Below are 21,943 nucleotides of genomic sequence, written 5' to 3'. Positions count from 1 at the left end.
TCCTTGAAAAGATCCAGAGATCTTTATTTAGAAGGAGCCCATGTCAAATGTGTTTTTGAGACAGTAACTATTCTTTAATTTCAGATAGGTTTGTTTGAGACTATGATATACTTATATAAAGTATCCTAATTCTTTTTTTTTTATTAAGGTATCATTGATACACAATCTTAGGAAGGTTTCACATGAGCGACATTGTGGTTACTACATTGACCCATATTATCAAGTTCCCCCCACCTACCCCATTGCAGTCACTGTCCATCAGTGTAGTAAGAAAAGCATCCTAATTCTTAAAGTGTAGTAGAATGTGAATTTGACTACCTTAGGACTCAGATTTTTTTGTCTTTTTTTCAAGTGACAGGCATTTTTCCTAAGCTTGGTTTTATTTATTTGTATGTTCGAAAACTTCTTTCAGTCAAGGCATTTTATTTTATTCACTTTGTAAGTGTTCATTGAATGTATAGTATCTAGAGAGCACCAGGTGTCTGAATTTAAGATGATAAACATAAAGGCATGATTAGAAAATCAAATTATATTATGATTGTTTCTGTTCAAAATTTCAAATGTATAGAGCCAAACAAGAAATGGAAATAAAAAATTTTGGTTTCTGGGAAAATTTTTAATTTGAGAATTAGGCAAATTGAAGGTGTTTCTCCTAATCTTCCACAAGGTTACTGAAATCTGTCCATCATAATCCTTCAAAATTTGGAATTCAGGAAGAAAAACTAAAGCCATTTGAAAAGTTCTTGCTGAAGCTAGAAGGGCAGTTACTTGATGGAATGATATTTCAGGTATGCGAGCTTTGTCAGGCTTTAAGTGGGCTTGTGTTACTTGACCCGGCTCAGAATTACGGTAGAACACTTTTATAGCATAGTGTATATAGCATATATGTCAACTATGTTTTTCTTTTAAGAAGGCTTTGGCTTAAAACATTGTTAATGTACTAAAATGTAATTATTTCAGTATCTAGTAGCAAACAAAATTAATAGTACACTAGTTGTATTTGAGGCGAAGGTTTTTTTTTAATTTTACAAAAAGATAAAACTATTCAAGAATTAAGATCTAAGCAGTTTGTTGTTAACCTCTGGATTTATGTTTATAAGACTGCCTTTTAAAAGTCTATATTATTCCTAGGCTCACAGAATATAATTTGGGTCTGCATACTACAGGTAGCTTCTAACCATATGTTGCTATTTAAATTAAATTAATTAACATTAAATAAAATAAAAATTTACTCTGTCACACTAGCAACATTTCAAGTTCTTAATAGTCGCATGTACTCTAATTATTGCACTGCACACTTTAAATTTAAGATGTTGTATGGCAATAACATCACAACAAAACTGGAAAAAAAGTAACCATATGTAGTTTGTGGCCCACCATCATACCAGACAGCAGAGATGCAGCAGAACATTTCCATTGTCACAGAAAGTTCTGTTGAATAGCACTGCTTTAGGTACAGTCCACCATAAATTACATTATATTCCATTTAAAATCTGCTTCAAGATTACTTTATTTATACTTTACATGATCACAGTTTTTACAGCTTGGTCCCAACTCATCGATTTAACTGTTAATCCATTAGATTCAGAAGGTAACTTTTTTGTTACTGATTCTTTTTCAGGAGATGTTTTTACATGTGCTCTATAGTAAGGTGCTAGGAAAGTAATTGTAAACAGAAAAAATAAACTCTACTCTTAAAAATGGAAAGTAAAATAATAAAACATGTTTTCCAATGCTTCATCAAATACATCTTCTATATATCTCTGAGCATCACTGTGTATCTGTTCATATAGAATTATAGACTTTCAGTTCAGTTTTATGACTTTCACGTAACTGGTACTCAAATGTGTAATTACATACACATTTTCCATTTGATATTAGATTAAGGTAAACAACTTCAGTGTTAGTAAAATTAAAATCATGAATGTAGGAGTTTATCACACACTCTGTATGTAAATGTGTAATAGCTTCTTATTGAGAGTCTGAATTTCTCTTTAAATGTTTCCTGTTTAGGCCTGTATAGAACAGCAGTTTGATTCTCTCAATGGAGGAGTGTCTGTGTCAAAAAATAGCACTTTTGCTGAAGAATTTGCACATAGTGTTCGCTCAATTTTTGCAAATGTAGAGGCCAAACTTGGTAATGTAAAATGGATTTTTTGGTTTGTGTTTGTAAAGTTAGCATTTCCTTGAAAGCAGAATTTTAAGTATATTGTTTCTGTTTCTGTCTTGTATTATTGTTTTATAAGGAGAACCTTCTGAAATTGACCAGAGAGACAAGTATGTTGGAATTTGTGGACTCTTTGTACTACACTTCCAAATTTTTCGAACTGTTGATAAAAAGTTTTATAAGTCTTTACTGGACATTTGTAAGAAGGTGAGAACTTGAAACTTTTCTTTTTTCAGTTTTAGTAGATGAAAAAGATTTTGGATAAAATAATATTTTAAAGTGTGCTTTATTTCTGCATACAAAAGTACTAATTTTATAGTAATGATATTTTATAATAATAATTGCAATAATAATATATTCATTTTTAATCCATTTTTACACTATTTTTATAATTTTTTTATTCCAGAAATAAGTAACAGTAAATGAAAATACCCCATAATTCCGTATCATATAAATATATATTAGTGAATGTTTTTCCAGATTTTTTCCTACATATTATCTTCCTGTTACTGTTACTACTTTTTTCTTCTCTTTGTTCTTTCTCCTTTTTTATCCTGCCACTAATTCATTATTGAAGTAGAAAAAAGTGTACAATAATTTTTTTCTACATTTTTGCTGTTTTCCATGATGGGTACCTGACTTCAAAATTGAAAATTTAGTGTCTGTGTAGAATCAAGTAATATGTGACCATGAGAACCCAGCTGTCTTGGTGTTTATTTTTTACTAATATAGAGTGAAAGTAAAGGTCATGATGATTCAAGTTTCTGTTTGCTTTTTGCATATTTTTATCTGAAAAGCCATGAGAGTGTGTAAGTGTGCGTGTGTTGTTTAATATTTAAAATTTTATAATAAAATTATTCTCATGCTCTATACATGATACAGGAATGCCTTAACCCTGTGCCTTAGTAAGATAATTTGTCTCATATAAGAGTTATGAGCATTTTTTATTGTTAATTCTTCTTGAAATAAATTGTTTTCCAATGTGTTATTACAGAACTGTTAAACAGTTTTATTGTTTAGCCTTCATTTAATGATTTCCCTCCCTTTACTGTTTACTGTTTCAGGTACCAGCCATCACTCTAACTGCTAACATTATTTGGTTTCCTGATAATTTTTTGATCCAGAAAATACCAGCAGCTGCCAAACTTCTAGACAGAAAAAGTCTTCAAGCCATTAAAATACACAGAGAGACTTTCCTACAGCAGAAGGCTCAGTCACTTACCAAGTAGGTTTTATAAATACCCATAATAAAAATACTTAGATATTTTATATTTTAAAATCTTACAGTGATTCTAAATATGTGGAAAGCATTTATATTATAGGATCAAATGTACTTATTCATTGCCAGAGAAAAGGTTGGGCAATCTTTAGATTTATTTTCTAGGACCTTTCGTTTTTGTTTTAAATGTTATAGGCTTAAGCTAACTTTAAGATATAGGCAAATTATACTTTATGGAGATATATATATATATGTGTGTGTGTGTGTGTGTGTGTGTGTGTGTGTGTGTGTATGTACACATACATCCATATACATCTGTATGCACACATGGGTGCATACTTTAATTAAAGTATCATTGATACACAATCTTATGAAGCATGAACAATATTGTGGTTTCAACATTCACCCATATTATCAAGTCCTCCCCCCTTCCCCCCCATTGCAGTCACTATCAGCATAGTAAGATGCTATAGAGTCATTATTTGTCTTCTCTGTATAGACACAATACTTTTAATCACATGCATTTAAATATTTTTTGTTTAAAGTGAAGTCTCTGCAGTAGATGTCATTTGATGACGTTAAAAACACTGTGTGTCCATGATATGATGATTTTTGGAGGAGTTGACTTAATTTGATGCAGTTCTTATTTATTTATTTTTAGTTTTATGAAAGTAATATCTGTAGATATTTAAAAGTCAAAAAATACTAAAGACTTAAAAGGAAAAATAATTTTCTCCTGTTGAATTTCCCATTGTAGCTCATTCCTACTCCCTAAAAGACCACTTTTAACTCTTAGTTGTCTTCTGATATTTACATCCTTATTTTTTTAACTCTTACTACATAAAATTGCAAATATACACAAAGTAGAGAAAATAGTATAACGAGCCCTGATGTTCTCATCACTTAATTTCAACTTTTAAATTTACCACGCATTCTTACTTGAGTACACTGTAAGATTTCATATTGACCTAGATGAAGATTTTAATGACATGACACAAGATTCTGCCACTGTTGAACACAGTTTTTATCTGTGACATGGTTAAAGGACCATAGAGATACTTACCCACTTTCATTGATCTTAGCTGTTGAGGGGAAATTAGGCCACTACTGCACAATGGGGGAAGGGGAAGTATGGAATATAGGAGAGCCTATGAAGAATCTCTTAGGACTCCCAAGTCCAATGATTAAAGTCAGTGGAGAATGACAGCACTGTTCAGGCAGGACTTACCAATGCAGAGATTTCATAGCTCTTCAATACATTTTAAAACAGCTGAGGGAGAGATAAAGGCATAAGTGGATTTAGATTAAAGAGATGAATTCAGTGAGATGGAGAGACAGGGATCAGGTTTAGTAGCAGTAATTTCAAAAAAGATGTGGGTATTTTAGTTATCAGAGGATTAATAAGCTTTAATGGTGTGAAGCAGCTGCTAAAAATGTCAATACATAGACTACATTAATACCTATACCCAGGTTATAGAAACTAGCGGTTATAGTATCTAGGCCATTGGAATTGGTAGTTCCATTGAATTCTTATTGGTCAGATATAGTTAGTGTTTGGTGGTGTTTCATTTTAAGAGGGCTACAGACTCCAGCGTCCCTAGATGAAACTGTTCAGGATGTCAGCAGATTTGAGAACCATGAACTTTGAAGACTCACTGAAGAGTCTGCACAGTTTGGCCTCTAAAAAGGGAATCTGAGGAATGATGTGGTGGGTTTCTTTAAATATTTGAGGGGCATTCAGGTTGAAGAGGGAACAGCTTTGATCTCTGGCTCTAGAAGGTTGAACTAGAACTAAAAGATGAAGATGACAGATAATAATTGTTAACATTATTGAGCTCTTAACTGTGTAGCAGGCATTATGCTAAAGGCTTTAAACACACTGCCTCTGTAAACCCTGTAGTAATCTTCTCATGGCAAGTAAAGGTCACAACTAATATTTACCTAGTGCTTTCTGTAAGCCACTATTTCAGCAACTTCACATGTAACATCTCCTTTAATCATCAGAAAATCCTGTGAGATAATCATTTTATAGGTGAGAAAATAGAAGTACAGAGAGAGATTAAACTTATCCAAATTTAAATAACTAGGTGGTGACAGAGCTGGGCCAGTCCAACTCTAGAGCTAAGCAGTTAACTACTACTCTTATCATATGATTTTTATCCCATATTTAGATGAGGAAAATAAGGCTTAGAGAAATGAACCTTTCCAGGTCACACACCTAAGTATGTGTCAGAGAGGGCTTGCAAACCTGTGCCAGTCCTGCTCTAGAGCCTCTGCTAGAGTTGTTTAGACTGCTCTGAAAGGTAATGTGCTCTTTCACTAGAGCTATGTATACATAATGTAGATGACCATCAGTCTAAGATGCTATAGCAAGTCTTATTAGGTGGAAAATTGAATAAATTAACTTTCAGCAACCCTCACATGATAACATTTTGTTTCTAAATTCTTTCATTCCAAAGGTATACCTATACAGTCACTCTAGAGCTCCAAGGAGCTAAAGAAAGCAGTGTCTTTTCCATTCTTCTTGCAGATCTAGTTTTGTCCTTAGTGTTTTTTCCTGTTTGTAGTCTGAAATGAAGCTGACAACTTGACAGGATTCTTGGTCATTTTTGGACCTCTGTTAATTACTTTGCATTTTAAAACTTGAAGCAGTTTCATCTTTATATATTTATAAGAGACAAAGATCGCCTGGTGTCTGGATGGACAGAGTGACAGACAAACCTCTGTATTATCCTGCCTATCTAATCTAAAACTAAGTGAATCCTCTCATCCGTGTATTAGTTATCTTCATAATGTTACTGACTTGATTGCTATCAGGGAGGGTTCCCTAGCCTAGGCCTCTTCTTTCTGCTCTTGCTCATGACCTTTCTGTCCCCTCCTGTGCATTGTGTCCTTGCTGAGTCTTGATCATAGCCTCTTTTTCAAAAGTGGAGGCATTGCCCCAGGATCCTTCTCTGTCTCTGTTTCCACACTTTTAAATCGAATCATACACAAGTCAAATAGATTTTAACACTGTTCAAGGAAAATCTAAAAGTACAATTGTTGGTGTCTTTTGTCTAATGGAATCCTGGCTCAGTAGAAATGAGTTTTCTCAGATTTGTGACTAGGGTTTCACCTCCTTAAAACACATTTCTTAAAGATCTTGGCATAATCCCCCTTCAGACTGAGGTCTTGAGATTGTCAGACTGCTTGGAGTATGGCTAGCCAACAACTTCAGTGTGGGACTAATCTTAATCAGTGGGTCCCTTGCCCTGAAGAACTGTCCTCTAGTTGATTCTGACTGGTGGTAGTGGAACATTGCCCTATCCTGAAATTTTTTAAAAGAGTTCATAATACCAAATTCCACAAAGGGGAGTTGTCCATTTTTTGCACACTAAGATTTGTAAATAAAGAAGCATAGCTTAAAACAGTTGGTGAGCTAAAAGTTCCCATCTTTAGTGATTGGAGATGCCTTGATGGAGTGATTTTGTGTTTGTAATCAGTCTAAATAGTAAAATTATATTATTGATTTAGTTTTTCCAAGTTGGAAAAGCTTTCTAGATTTGGGCTTGAATTAGCTGTGTACTTGTTGTATGATGTTGGGTACATTATTTAACTTCTGTGTGTCAGTTTCCTCTTCTGTAAAATGGAGGTCATAATAGTTACCTCATAAGATTAATGTAGTAATTAATGTGAGGATTGAATGAGTTAGTTTGTATAAAGCACTTAGAACAGTGGCTGCCGTGTAGTAAGCATTCAATAAATGTTTGCTTTATATCCAGATTCTGACCACTTCTCTGCCATTCTGGTTCAAGCTGTCATCCCCTTTCTTCTGCATTATCACAGTGGCTTCTTAAGTGGTTCCTTTCCACTTTTATCATTGTCCCCTTTATAGTTTATTTTCAGCATATCAGTCAAAGTGATATTGATTGTCTTCAAAGTTAGATAAAGTCACTCTGCTCAGACTTGTGGTTTTCATAAAGTCCTTATTTCCTACAAGGGGATTCCTACACAGATCCCCTTCCTACTCTCCACCTTTCCCACTCCTCTAACCCTCCCATCCCTGTACCTCTCTGATCTCTTTTTCTGTTCTTATCCCTGAACGTTGTGCTCCAGTCTTACTGACTTCTTTGTTATTTTGAAGGTGCCAAACATATTTCCTATTTTAGGATGTTTGTATTTGTTACTTTCCTAGAATTCTCTTCTCTTACATACTTGTATGGATTACTCATTTGTCTTCTTCAAATCTTGGCTCAAAAATCACCTTTTCAGTGAGCCTACTTTGAATACTATATTGAAAATTATACCTGCCGCCCCAGTCTCTATCCTTTTTCCCTGTTGTATTTTTTCCTTGCACACATCATCTGACATCTTACAGATTTTTTTTTTTTTTTTTAATTATTATTTTTTATTGAAGGGTAGTTGACACACAGTATTACATTACATGAGTTTCAAGTGTACAACACAGTGGTAGAACATTTATATACATAATTCTAGGTTCCAGCTATCACCCTACCAGGCTGTTACAATATCTTGACTATATTCCTTATGCTATACATTACATCCCGGTTACTAATTTATTTTACCATTGGAAGTCTGTCCTTTTTTTTTTTTTTTTTGTGAGGGCATCTCTCATATTTATTGATCAAATGGTTGTTAACGACAATAAGATTCTGTATAGGGGAGTCAATGCTCAATGCACAATCATTATTCCACCCCAAGCCTAATTTTTGTCAGTCTCCAATCTTCTGAGGCATAACAAACAAGTTTTTACATGTAGAACAAATTCTTACATAATGAATAAGTTACATAGTGAACAGTACAAGGGCAGTCATCACAGAAACTTTCGGTTTTGCTCATGCATTATGAACTATAAACAGTCAGTTCAAATATGAATACTCATTTGGTTTTTATACTTGATTTATATGTGGATACCACATTTCTCTCTTTATTATTATTATTTTTAATAAAATGCTGAAGTGGTAGGTAGATACAAGATAAAGGTAGAAAACATAGTTTAGTGTTGTAAGAGAGCACATGTAGATGATCAGGTGTGTGCCTGTAGACTATGTGTTAATCCAAGCTAGACCAGGGCAATAAAACATCCACGTATGCAGAAGATTTCTCTCAGAACGGGGGGGTGAGGTTCTAAGCCTCACCTCTGTTGATCCCCAATTTCTCACCTGATGGCCCCCCTGCGACTGTGCCTGTCTTAGGTTGTTCCTCCCTTGAGGAATCTTACCCGTCTCTGGCTAACCAGTCATCTTCCGGGGCCATACAGGGAAATGTAAAGTTGGTAAGTGAGAGAGAAGCCTTATTGTTAGAAATGGTTAGCTTTTTATTTCTTTGCATATTTATGCCCTGTAGCTTCCATGCCCAGCATTTGTCTTGAGGTATCTTTACCACTTGGAAGAATTATGATACTTGGTAAATTTGATATGAGGCACGAATTCTATTTAAGGGTTGTAATTAGGAAGGAAGAAGAAAAGCTATAGAAGTAGCAGAAGGAAGAAAACATGGGAAGATTGATTATTTCTTTGACATATCTTCTTGTAGAGTAACTTCAGCATGTATAGGTTTTAAGCTACTCCTTAAATTGCACACACACATTAACATAATAGGAGTATAGTTACATAACCAAAGCATATCTGTAATTACCAGCCATCTGCAGTGAAACCAAGAAAACCCGTTAGGCACCTTAGGCATTTGTGAAAACTTATCTATGATATGGTGGATATTGTCCAAATGAATTTGAACAGTCTGAGAGAAATCAGACAAATTAAAACAACCCATTCCTGGGGACTGTTCACATGCCATATGTTCTTTTAACAATAAATAGTTTGTAGTTGTAAGACTTTGGAGCGCTACAATTTGCACTTCTCCAAATTCTTGGTTGAGTTCCAACAGTATAGATCCAGTCCAATTTTGTTGTTTTACTGTATGCACAGGCCAGCTTAGATATCTCCTTCCTCATTCCCATGGCAGGTCCAGGAACTGGTGGGATGAGTGCATCTACAGCTGTAGCAGTGCGTGGATCTTTGTTGGGGTTTTTTGATGATCATCTTCTGGCATGAGTCTTCCAGAGGGTGCAGATGTTGGAAGTTCTTTTTCATATCGTATCTTAGTTCATTTTCGGGGTAGCCCAATTAGGCTTTGATCCTCTGTATAAACACAAACAGACCCTTTGCCTACACTTTTATATGCCCTTTATACCCTTGTGTAGAACTCGTTGGAGGTTACCACACAGGAACTGCCCTTTTTTTTTTTTTTTTTTTTTTTTGCTATCACTAATCTACACTTACATGACGAATATTATGTTTACTAGGCTCTCCCCTATACCAGGTCTCCCCTATAAACCCCTTTACAGTCACTGTCCATCAGCATAGCAAAATGTTGTAGAATCACTACTTGCCTTCTCTGTGTTGTACAGCCCTCCGTTTTCTCCTACTCCCCCATGCATGTTAATCTTAATGCCCCCCTACTTCTCCCCCCCTTATCCCTCCCTACCCACCCATCCTCCCCAGTCCCTTTCCCTTTGGTACCTGTTAGTCCATTTTTGAGTTCTGTGATTCTGCTGCTGTTTTGTTCCTTCAGTTTTTCCTTTGTTCTTATATTCCACAGATAAGTGAAATCATTTGGTATTTCTCTTTCTCCGCTTGGCTTGTTTCACTGAGCATAATACCCTCCAGCTCCATCCATGTTGCTGCAAATGATTGGATTTGCCCTTTTCTTATAGCTGAGTAGTATTCCATTGTGTATATGTACCACATCTTCTTTATCCATTCATCTATTGATGGACATTTAGGTTGCTTCTTACAGATTTTAATTATTAATTTATTACACAACTGTCTTTTTTAGAATGTAAGCTGAAGCGTGACAGGGAGTTTTGTCTGTTTCATTTAGTGCTTCGGTTTTTGGTTTTAGTACTGAGAAACAGTGCCTGGCCTGTATAGGCCTTCAGTAAATATTTGTTGAATGAATAATTATGTATGGTTATATGATACTTATAGTTTAAAAACCAGAAAGATGAAATGGCTGCTGCAAGGAAATATTTTATCCTACCTAACCAATATGAAGAAATGAAAGTAAACTTTTTTTTCCTATGCTGAGTAACCCCAATATTTTCCTTTGTTAGAGATGTACAGTCTTACTACGTCTTTGTGAGCTCATGGATGATGAAAATGGAATCTATTTTATCTAAGGAGCAGAGAATGGATAAATTTGCTGAAGACCTCACCAATAGATGTAATGTTTTTATACAGGTAGTTGCATCTTCTTACTTAGAATATTTTGGGGATCATTTCTTTGTTAATCCAGCATATAGAAGTTACACTTTGAAAAAACTAGAAAGGATATGTTTTTGTTTTTAAAACTGAGTTGATTTGGTTATGTTTGGATCTCTGTGACTTAGATTTTCTAATACATACATTTAAATCTCTACATTCCCTTCTAAGCATGACTTTTTTGCTATATCCTGTTAGTTTTAATGTATTTTCATTATCCTTCAAAATATTAAAAGATTTTTATTGTGCTTTCTTCTTTGATATGTGGGTTATTTTGAGAGATATTTTTTTATTTCTAAATATACGAGGATTTTCTAGTTATCTTTTTATTACTGATTTTTTCAGTATTTTGAAATTTGTTGAGATTTGCATTATGGCAAATCCCTGACATCTTATCCTAGTAGGATAAGTCATCTTCACAAATTCAGGTCCTTCAGGATTAGGACCATATCCTAGTAGGATATGGTCAGCTTTGGTAAATGTTTCATATATACTTGAAAAGAAGGTCTAATTTGCATTTGTTGGCTGTAGTGTTCCGTCAGTTTTTGTTTTATATTTTTCGAGACCAAGTAAGTAAATAACATAGAATTGTTATGTTCCTGGTAAATCAAATCTTTTATCATTGTGAAATGTCCTTTTGGTCTCTAGTAATGCTTTTTGTCATAGATCTCTTTTGTGTGATGGTAACACAGCTATGTCGGTTTTCTTTGAGTTAAGGTTTGTGTGGTGTGTCTTTTTTTGATCCTTTTACTTGTAACCTGTTTGGCTCCTTATATTTAATGTGTGTCTCCTATAAGCAGTATATATTTCTCCCCAATATGATCATCTGTTTTTTCATTAAACTGTTTTCCATATATGTCATTACTGATGTATTTAGATTTAAACTAGCGCCTGACTAGTTGCTTTCTGTTTGTATCACTTGTCCTATGTCCCTTTTCCTTTCTTGCTCTCTTTTGAATTACTTTTATCATTAATTTCTCCCTCTATCAGTTTGTTAATTCTATGTTCTTTCACTGTTTTTTAGTACTCTATTATAATAGAGATTTTAAGATTCATCATTTAATATTGAACTCCAATGTAAATAAGTAGTTTTTACCACTTTCCAGATAGTGTGAACTGCTTTAATTCTATTTATCCCCCTCTGATCTGTGCTGCTGTTGTATATTTGTATTCTATAAATTTCTTAAACCTTGCAAGGTATTATTAATGATGCCTTGTTGTTATAGTCACTGTTCATTTAGGTTTACCCACATAGTTACCCATTCTTTTGCTCTTAATCCTTCTTGCATCTCTTCATCCTTCTACTTGTGGAATACCTATTGGTATTCCACTTAAAATGTTTTTCTGTTAATGAACTGTCATAGTTTCTTGTCTGAATATGTCTTTATTTCAGCTTCATTTTTGTAGTTAATTCTGCTATGTATAGAATTCTAGGTTGGCAGGATTTTTGTCCCTCCAGCTTTTAATGGTGCCATTTTATTGTGTTCCGGCTTCCTTTGAATTTTTTGAGAAGCCAGCTATCAGTTTTGTTGCTTTTTCAATATGAGTCTTTAATTGCTCATAAGAATTACATTTTGATGTGTTTGTGCTGCTTGGAATTTATAAAGCTTCTGAAATTTGTGGAAAATTCTCAGCCATTAACTCTTCAAATACTATTTCTTTTTTTTTTTTGCGAGGGCATCTCTCATATTTATTGATCAGATGGTTGTTAACAACAATAAAATTCTGTATAGGAGACTCAATGCACAATCATTAATCAACCCCAAACCTAATTCTCAACAGTCTCCAATCTTCTGAAGCATAACGAACAAGTTCTTACATGGTGAAGAAGTTCTTACATGGCAAACAGTGCAAGAGCAGTCATATCACAGAAACTTTCGGTTTTGATCACGCATCATGAACTATAAACAATCAAGTCAGATATGATTATTCGTTTGATTTTTATACTTGATTTATATGTGAATCCCACATTTCTCCCTTATTATTATTATTATTATTATTATTATTATTATTATTATTATTATTAATAAAATGTTGAAGTGGTAGGTAGATGCAAGATAAAGGTAGAAAACATAGTTTAGTGCTGTAAGAGGGCAAATGTAGATGATCAGGTCTGTGCCTATAGACTAAGTATTGATCCAAGCTAGACAAGGGCAACAAAACATCCACGTATGCAGAAGATTTCTCTTAAAACAGGGGGGGTGAGGTTCTAAGCCTCACCTCTGTTGATCCCCATTTTCTCACCTGATGGCCCCCCTGTGACTGTGCCTGTCTTAGGTTGTTCCTCCCTTGATGAGTCTTACCCGTCTCTGGCTAACCAGTCATCTTCCAGGGCCATACAGGGAAATGTAAAGTTGGTAAGTGAGAGAGAAGCAATATTCTTTGAAAAGGTTAGCTTTTTACTTCTTTGCAGATTTATGTCCTGTGGCTTCTATGCCCAGCATTTGTCTTGAAGTATGTTTACCACTTGGAAGAATTATGATACTCGGTAATTTTCGATATGAGGCACGAATTCTACTAAAGGGTTGTAATTAGGAAGGAAGAAGAAAAGCTATAGAAGTAGCAGACAGAAGGAAACATGGGAAGATTGATTATTTCTTTGACATATCTTCTTGTAGAGTAACATAAGCATGTATAGGTTTTAAACTACTAATTAAATTGCGTACACACATTAACATAATAGGAATACAGCTACATAACAAAAGCAGACCTACAATTACCAGCCATATCCAGTGAAACCAAGAAAACCAGTTAGGCACCCTAGGCATTTGTGAAAACTCATCAATGATATGATGAATATTGTCTAACTGAATTTGAATAGTTTGAGAAAAAGCAGACAAATTAAAACAACACATTCCTGGGAACTGTTCACATCCCATATGTTCTTTTAACAGTAGATAGTCTATAGTTGCACGATTTTGGAGCACTGCAACTTGCACTTCTCCTAATTCTTGGTTGAGTTCCGACAGTATAGATCCAGTCAAATTTGTTGTTTTACTGTATGCACAGGCCAGCTTAGATATCTCCTCCTTCATTCCAGTGGCAAGTCCAGGAACCGGTGGGATGAGTGCAGCTACACCTGCAACAGTGCCAGGATCTTTGTTGAAGTTTTTTGATGATCATCTTCTGGAATGACTCTTCCAGAGGATGTTGATGTTGGTTCAAATACTATTTCTGTTCTCTTCATTCTTTTTGTTTTAATTCTCTCTCCAGTTAAGTCTATCTACTGTTAAACCCATCTATTGAGTTCTTAATTTTAATTAATTTTTTCAGCTTTTAAAAAGTTTTACAGTTCTTTTCTGAAATAATTTTATTTCCTTCAGTATATTAAGCATAATTATTTTGAGTTCATGTCGAATAACTTCATTATCTGGATATTTCTTTATTTGTTGTTTCAGTTGTGTTTGGATCTGCCTTATCCCTTTGTATACCTGGTTGTTTTTTAGAGTGTCATACATTGTATATGAACAACTGTAGATAATAATTTGAGGATCTGGATACTGTTTTCCTTCCTCCAGAGAGGACTTAATCTTTGTTTCTGATACGCAGTTAGACTAGGATACCTAAATCCAAATGACCTCAGCCCAGTCATATACTGAGATGATTTTAAGTGGGACCTAAATCCTGTGATGGCTGTTTATCTAGTTTACCCTTACTTTTTAGGGAGTAGTTTTTCAGGATCCAAGCCCAGACCCTCGGTGGTTTACCAGGATCCCCTGTTCTCTGTGATGGACCATGAACTCCTAATTTTATGCCCCTTCCCTTCATGTGAGATGTTGAAAGATATGTTTGGCTTCTGTCTTTATTCTCCTCCTTTGGAATGGGCAGATGACTCTAAGGGAAAGCAGCCTCAGATGCCAGACTCACTTCTCTGGGTTTTTGTCTTCTTCCAGGTTTTGGCCTTGGATTTCCTTATTTTCGTGGTAGCTCCTTGATGCATTCCGAGAAATTTAAAAGATGTTTTGCCCAGATTTTCTTGTTGTTCTCTGAGGGAAGGTTGGTCCAAATGATTCTGCCACTAACAGAAACAGACCTCAGACCTCTCCCCTTCTCATTTAGGTTTAAAAATACATTCTTCATTTATATCCTTCACAAAATAATGACCATCTTGGAATGGTGTGATATTGGCCCATGGGTTCTACCCTCCCTACCCTCCAAAAATACCTCCTTTGTTCTTCCTGTCTTAGAGATAGACTTTTGCTGTCACTTGTTTCTGCTTTTTAACTTTCCCCAGTGCTGCACTAGGGCAGAGTCTGGTAGTCCTGTAGCTGCCAAGGTAAGACTGTGGCTCTTTCCTGCATGTATGCCCCAAGCTTTGGTCTTATGGTCACCTTTCTTAGGATGCAACCCTTCTCGCTCATTTCTTATTCTCTTAATTTAGCACATCTCTTCACCACAGAGCCACTGCTGGTTGAGAGGAGCTCCTACCTCCCACTTGCACTGAATATCACTGCTTTAGCGAGTCACTGTTACTGATGGGAGGGTACTTGCCTCACATATAGTAGGACAGGAGAGGCACTGCCATATAGCTTCTGTTCCAGCTCCTTGGATATATCCACAATAGTATAGTTAAGGTCCATCTCTAAACTGTGCATATATCTTTTTTTGGTTCTTTATAAACCCAAAGGCTCTCCATCATGTTCCTGTATCCTTTTTGGGCCTCAATGAAAATATATTTGAGGAGTAATATCATTTTTCCCATTTTCTTATTCCACTGTTCCCTGGTTTGACTAGCACTAAAATTTTGTTTAAACCTCATTAAGACCTATATGCTTCCTTAACGAATAAGGGGTAGGAGAGAATTTGTTCTTATTGGGCTGGAAGGAGAGGAAGACTGATTAGCATCAACATACCCAGGGGACATGGTAGCAGATGGAAGTGGGGATTGGCTGAGGTGAAAAGGAAAGGGGGAATTGGCTTGGAATGAAGAAATACCTTTGTATGTCTGTATTTGAGAGATACATAGAAAGCGGCTGTCTTTCTCCTTCTCTTTTTCAATTCTTGGTTCTTAGATTCCTAAGCTCTTGTCTTAAGCTGCCAAAGACAGAAGTCTTTATCCTCTTGTCTGGTAAGTAAGATAAGGATGAATAGATACCTTCCTAGCATCCAAATCATTTCTCTGAAGATTGTTTTTGTTGTTGGAAAGATTCTTTAACTGTGATTATACACTATAATTTCAACAGCACTAAACTACTGGTATGTGGTAAGTTAAACTTTTAAGGGCTGCCTTGAAACTTGTAAGGAAGAATATTTTAGAATCTTAAGAGCTGATTTTAAAATGAACTTTAGAAATACTAGTTACTAGTAAGTTGAGGGATAATTATTAAACAGAATGAAATTCTGAAGAAATGAAGCCTTTTCTTGTGATTGTAATCAATGTTTTATATATATTTTTACAGGGCTTCTTATATGCATATAGTATTAGTACCATTATTAAAACCACAATGAATCTCTACATGTCCATGCAAAAGCCAATGACCAAAACCTCAGTTAAGGCATTGTGCAGACTTATCGAACTTCTCAAGGTAGGTTTTAGATTGTTTTACCTTCCTATTATAATTGAGAATTGACCCAAGGTTAAATTGAGATGGTTCTTTAAGATTTGGCTTCTTGATTATGAGAATCAAAAATTGTGGGAAAGAGTATTTATCTCTCAGCTTGATAAAGGAACTAGCCATTGTAAGAAATTTCTGAGTAACTTTTCTATGAATGGCAAATATATTTAAACTTTTTAAAAGTTTAATTTAAATTGAGGTACATACAATAAAATGCATTATATTTAAGCTTTATTAAAAGTTAACATGTAGCAAAGAGAGAAAAGGAGGAAAATGAAATGTTAGCCTTATTAGTGAAGTTTTACTCATAGAAGTTTGAAGCATGTTTGCATGAGTTTAAAAAAGATACAATTGCAAAATTATCCATTTTATATTGTTCATATGCACATGAGGCTAGTTAACATGAGACTATTTTATAATTTAGAGAAGGTGCTGTAATATCAATTTGAATACTAGAAATATGGTGAAATGTTTTTTAGCATACTGTGTAAATAAAAAATACCCCTTGTAGGCAGGAGAGCTCACTTAAACTTTTATAAAAATTGAAATTAAGATTTGCTAGTAAATTTCTGTTAATAATGGTCTTAAGATTTGCTTAGAAAGTAAAGATTTTTATTGGAGATAGTGCCTTTGGATTTTTAGCCTTTCTTCTTTAAGATATATTATTGCCAGTTACTTTTTATGAAATATAAATATAGCAGTATGTATGTATAGGTGCATATATATATCTAATATATAAGCATAACTTTAACAAATAATTATAAACACTTAAAAACCCACCATACCATTTAAGAGATAGAATGTTACCTATATTTTCAAAATGCTTTGAGTTGTCTCTTTCTGACATCTTATCCTAGTAGGGTAAGTTATCTTATCCTACTCTTTCAGAGGAAACCACTGTCCTGCATTTTATGTTTATCATTCCCTTGTTTTTCTTTTTAGTTCACCACACATGAATGAATCTATGAATCAATCATTGTTTAGTATTCTTTGACTTGGCTTTTTTAAAATCAAAGTTTTGTATTTGCCCTTATCCATGTTGGGATGAGTAGCTGTAGTTCATGCATTTTATTGCTGTGTAGCTTTCCTGTGGATGGACTTTTGGGTTGTTTCTAGTTTTTGCTTCTATGAAAAATTTTGCTACTCTTATCTATGTTTCTTGGTGTAATGGTACAAGAGTTTTTCTGAGGTATTATATACCTACCAAATGGATTGCTGGGTTATGTTATGTACCTGTTCAGCTTTTCAAGATGATGCCAAATTGTTTTCCAAAGTAGTTACATCAGTGTATATACCTTTCAAAATATATTAGATGGACTTCCAGTTGTTCCCCCAACTAGCCAAAATTGGTATTACTGGGCTTTTTATTTTGCAAATTAGTGGATGTAAATTATTTTATTTTTAATGTTCATTATCTTGATAATGATGGTATCTTTTCAAATATTTCTTAACTGTGTTTTTTTCTTTTTAAATGAAAAAATCTATTCAGGTCTTTTGTTCAGTTTTTGGTTGGATTATTTGCCTTTTTAAAAAAAAATGCTTCATTCATTTGGGCTCTTTATTTATTCTGAGTACTAATCCCTTGTTTGTGGCAGATATTTTCCTCATATATTGGCTTGCCTTTTAATTTTATTTATAGTGGCTTTTAATGAACAAATTCTTAATATTAATATAGTTGAATTTACCAATCTTATCCTTTATGGTAGTGCTTTTTGCATCTCATTTACAAATTCCTTAACTAGCCCAAGGTCATAAAGATAATTATGTAATTTTGCCTATAAGTTATACATTCATTTTGGTGAAATGACTTCTGATTCTTTTCAGGCAATAGAACATATGTTCCACAGGAGAAGCATGGTTGTGGCTGATTCAGTTTCACATATAACACAGCACCTTCAACATCAGGCTCTTAACTCTATTTCTGTGGCCAAGGTATAAAAGTTATTATATACTCACATAATTATCTTTTTAGTTTGATCTTCTGTTGCTTTATATGTGTTATTCTAGTTCAGCCTGTTTATGCCATTCCTTCAAATACAATGTTCTTGGTCATTTATCTCCATGGGAATTTATGATTTTTATTTAGAGTGATTAGGGTTATCTTACTGCGAACTTACAGCATCTAATACATTAACATACCTCTCTTAACACAACTGACATTGTTTGCAGTTTTAAAAGAGGCATCTCTTTTAAAAATTGATTTCCTTTTTAAATTAGTATGGACATTTTAGGATCTTCCTATGCTGCCTTTGTGAAACACCTCTCAAAAAGCCTAATATGGAAAATTTAACATATGCCTGATACATTTACTGTCTCTGACAGTGCTAAGAGATAATCTATTAGAAGAAGCTGAACAGGGAAAGTATTTGTCTGAGCTCTTTTTAATTGAATCGTGGAAAAAATAATGGAGAAGTTTTTCTTGAGTCTCTTGTTATTGGCTCAGAAATAAAACTGCTGTTTTCCTGTTTTCTTTTGTTTCTAAGAAAAGAGTAATTTCTGACAAAAAATATAGCGAGCAGCGTCTTGATGTGCTCTCTGCTCTAGTTTTGGCTGAAAACACTCTAAATGGACCAAGCACAAAACAACGACGGCTTATTGTGTCTTTGGCACTGAGCGTTGGCACACAAATGGTAAGTGTATTCCTCTTATTATGGAATAAAAATGAGTTCTGAGATTTCACGGTTTCCTTGTTACTGACCAAAGAAACCTGTCCTTACTTTGATTGCCCTCTTTTCCCCTTCCTGATAGAAAACATTTAAAGATGAAGAACTCTTCCCACTTCAAGTAGTCATGAAAAAGCTGGACCTTATTAGTGAACTTAGAGAAAGGTAAGTAGGGATCTGTAATGATACTCAAAAGAAAGGGCTAATAGAAACATTGATTTTCTTTTTAGCACAGCAAGAGAAGAAATACAAGCCAGATAGACAATTAGTTCCTCTTTGTAATGCCGTTAGCATGACGAAAATGAGACTGTGTCTAGGGATCATATTTCTTTAGCTTTGTTTCCACAATAAGGATGTAGTTTCTGCAAGAACCCCCATGGGATAACATGTATGTATTGTGTGTAGGGGATGTACCCTTAGAGCGTCTGGCTTGTTGTGATGGGCATTTCTAGCGAGCTTTTAAAACTGCTGCTATATAACAAGGTTCATCTACACACATAGCCTTCTGTAATTTTATTTTGAATTACATTGTTGGTTGCCAGTCACTAAGATGAATTTGTTTTTGGAAGGCTTATTTATAATTGTAGTTCCTTGTGGCTTCAGCATTTTCTTTTTATTGAGTAAGCAGTATGTTTCTTGAAGGGAAATTAGGTCTTCTGAATTTTGATTCTCAGCCAGATTAAAGTAACAGCTCAATTTCCATTTAATGCTCACTTACAACTTAGTGTTTTTGTTCTGAGAAACTTGAGATTTTTGTAGTTAGTAGCATTTAACTTTCCGTCCTTGAAAGAAGAAATCCTGAGCCGCCTTCATCATAAGATACTGAATTGTCATTTTTGTGAAATAGTCATTAGCAAAGATGATAGGTTAAGTGTGACTGCTTTTTAATTTTGGTCCCAGTTTTTTAAAAGGTTCTAAAACTTTGAGACAGGTGAAATGGTGCATGTGATACAAGTATCATGCATCTAGTCATATCAAGTAATACTGAAAATAAATTTAAGCTCTGTTTAAAAGTTATCTATATTGGTTTTCAAGTATGTTTTAAAAAAGTAAAGCATATGTTTAGAATTGACAGTGTCAGGTATTTGAGTGTTTTGCTACCTTTATTCATTTTGGGCACTACTTATTTTGTGTTTTTTTCTGCACTAATTTTGGGTTAAGTGATACAAAGAATGCAAAAATGAGCGTGTATACTTATGGTATATAATGTTTCTTTCATTACTTTGGGGGCTACTTCAATTTTGATACCACTAATTAGTACTTTACATTGTAGAGTTCAAATGCAATGTGACTGTTGTTTTTTATACTGGCATCGAGCTGTCTTCCCAATTTATTTAGATGATGTATATGAAAATGCCATTGATGCAGCAAGATTGCATGTAAGTAGAGAGTAATAAAAAGAATAAACCCATAATTTTTTTAGTCACTGTATGTACCATTCTAATTAGTTATAAAACATTATTTGATTTAATAAACCATTTTAAAATTGACAGCTAATGTTTTTTACATAACAATGCTGTGCATATTGGGTAAGAATTTATGCAGCCTTTAGTTAAATTTTATATGAATACTAATGAATTAAACTTAATGTATGTGACTTTTCCCATGGTATTCCTGATCATTTTCATTTCACTTGATTTCAGTTTATGTCAAAATAGTCTGATATTTATCTGTCAGCAAAGTATATATTATTCAGATCTTTCTGTATCTTTGTGGAAGTAAGTGTATTCGAATGCCCAAGATAGAAAAGGATAAATGAGTGTGTATTTTTGTATACTTAAGAGTATATGCTTTAGAGAATAAAATCTGAGTCTTATTTTGGAATGTAAGAGTCATATTTAAAAAAACAGCCTGCAGATCAAGATTTTCAAGATAGATAATTAACATTTGTAATATTATTTAGATTAGAACTTTTTTTTCTAACTTCATGTACATTCTGATTTTCTTTTTAGTACATGTTCAGTGCTTTACGTGACTGTGTGCCTGCTATGATGCATGCAAGGCATTTAGAGTCCTATGAAATGCTTCTGGATTGCTATGACAAGGAAATTATGGAAATTTTAAATGAGGTAATATCATATTTGAGATTGAAAAGCTTAAAACATGTATTTGGAATGCTGTGTTTGGAATAAGTTTTTGGATTGAAGCAGACTCACTAATTTAAAATTAGTATTTATAAATCACTGTCTAGAACAAAGGAACGATTTTTAGTTACAGTATCACCATTGTGCTAAGTTGGTCTTTAATTCCTAAATTTTGAATAGAAATCCAGACTAGGAATTGGCAACGTTTTTTTTTTTTTTTTTTTTTACTTTAGTTAATAGTAGACTTGAATTTAAAGTTTTGTTATTAGGAGACTGCAAATGCAACATTAATTTGAATGTTGAGTGCTGCTAATGTTAATATATTTAAGACAACTATCAAAATTTTACTATATTTCATTTAATATTTAAAATATTTACTTGTTTAACAAATCAAATGCAATATGGTACATCCTTTCCTGTTTTAATGAAATGTGTTTTATAAAAACTGCTATTGTTAAGATTAAATTTCCATCTAGCAATATTTTTATATACAGGGAGGAATTAAAAATAAGTAAACTTCACAGTAAAAACCTTATTCAGGTTTGGTAAAATTATGAAAAATCTTATATGATTTCTTTTATTAAATACTTTATTTAAAAATAAGATACATGTTTGGCCAGTATTTAGAATTCCATGGTAGATAAGAAAAGACATTAACTTCATTATCTTTAGCTCGAAGGATTTTGTGATTTTTAATGATTATAACAAGGAAGCTTTTAAGTTTCCTTTCTTGCATATTCTCAGGACCTTTCCTCTGTAGCTGGATTCCATAAATTTTATGTTTTATATTCATGTTCCTTGTAATGAAACCATCAGACATTAGCTTTCGCTGTTCAAGGGTGTTAAAGTATTAATGAAAATAAAACCTTAGACTGTAACTAACTGCTCCCTGGCCAAAAAAACTATTGGTTTAAAGTGGAGTGCAAAGTAATTTTCACTTTCCCAATAAAAATAATATTTTATCATATTCAGACTCTTAAAAACATATTTTTG

General features: G+C 33.8%; 1 protein-coding gene across 4 annotated transcripts in view; it reads left to right on the top strand.

Moving 5' to 3' along the window:
* WASHC4 (WASH complex subunit 4) overlaps positions 1-21,943 on the top strand; it is a 58,207-nt gene that overhangs the window by 10,285 nt on the left and 25,979 nt on the right. For all 4 annotated transcript variants that reach the window (XM_036891411.2, XM_036891408.2, XM_036891407.2 and 1 more), the window contains exons 10-20: positions 668-788; positions 2,014-2,137; positions 2,247-2,374; positions 3,232-3,392; positions 10,501-10,627; positions 16,048-16,173; positions 18,028-18,135; positions 18,687-18,833; positions 18,952-19,031; positions 20,140-20,245; positions 20,819-20,935. In XM_036891411.2, the coding sequence (XP_036747306.2) occupies positions 668-788; positions 2,014-2,137; positions 2,247-2,374; positions 3,232-3,392; positions 10,501-10,627; positions 16,048-16,173; positions 18,028-18,135; positions 18,687-18,833; positions 18,952-19,031; positions 20,140-20,245; positions 20,819-20,935 (1,345 nt within the window). The remainder of the gene's footprint in view (positions 1-667; positions 789-2,013; positions 2,138-2,246; positions 2,375-3,231; positions 3,393-10,500; positions 10,628-16,047; positions 16,174-18,027; positions 18,136-18,686; positions 18,834-18,951; positions 19,032-20,139; positions 20,246-20,818; positions 20,936-21,943) is intronic.

This window comes from Manis pentadactyla, chromosome 10 (genome assembly GCF_030020395.1).
Source record: "Manis pentadactyla isolate mManPen7 chromosome 10, mManPen7.hap1, whole genome shotgun sequence".
In the NCBI taxonomy this organism is placed as follows: Eukaryota; Metazoa; Chordata; class Mammalia; order Pholidota; family Manidae; genus Manis; species Manis pentadactyla.
The sequence above is the reverse complement of the archived record's forward strand: the minus strand, read 5'-3'. Positions and strand labels throughout refer to the sequence as shown.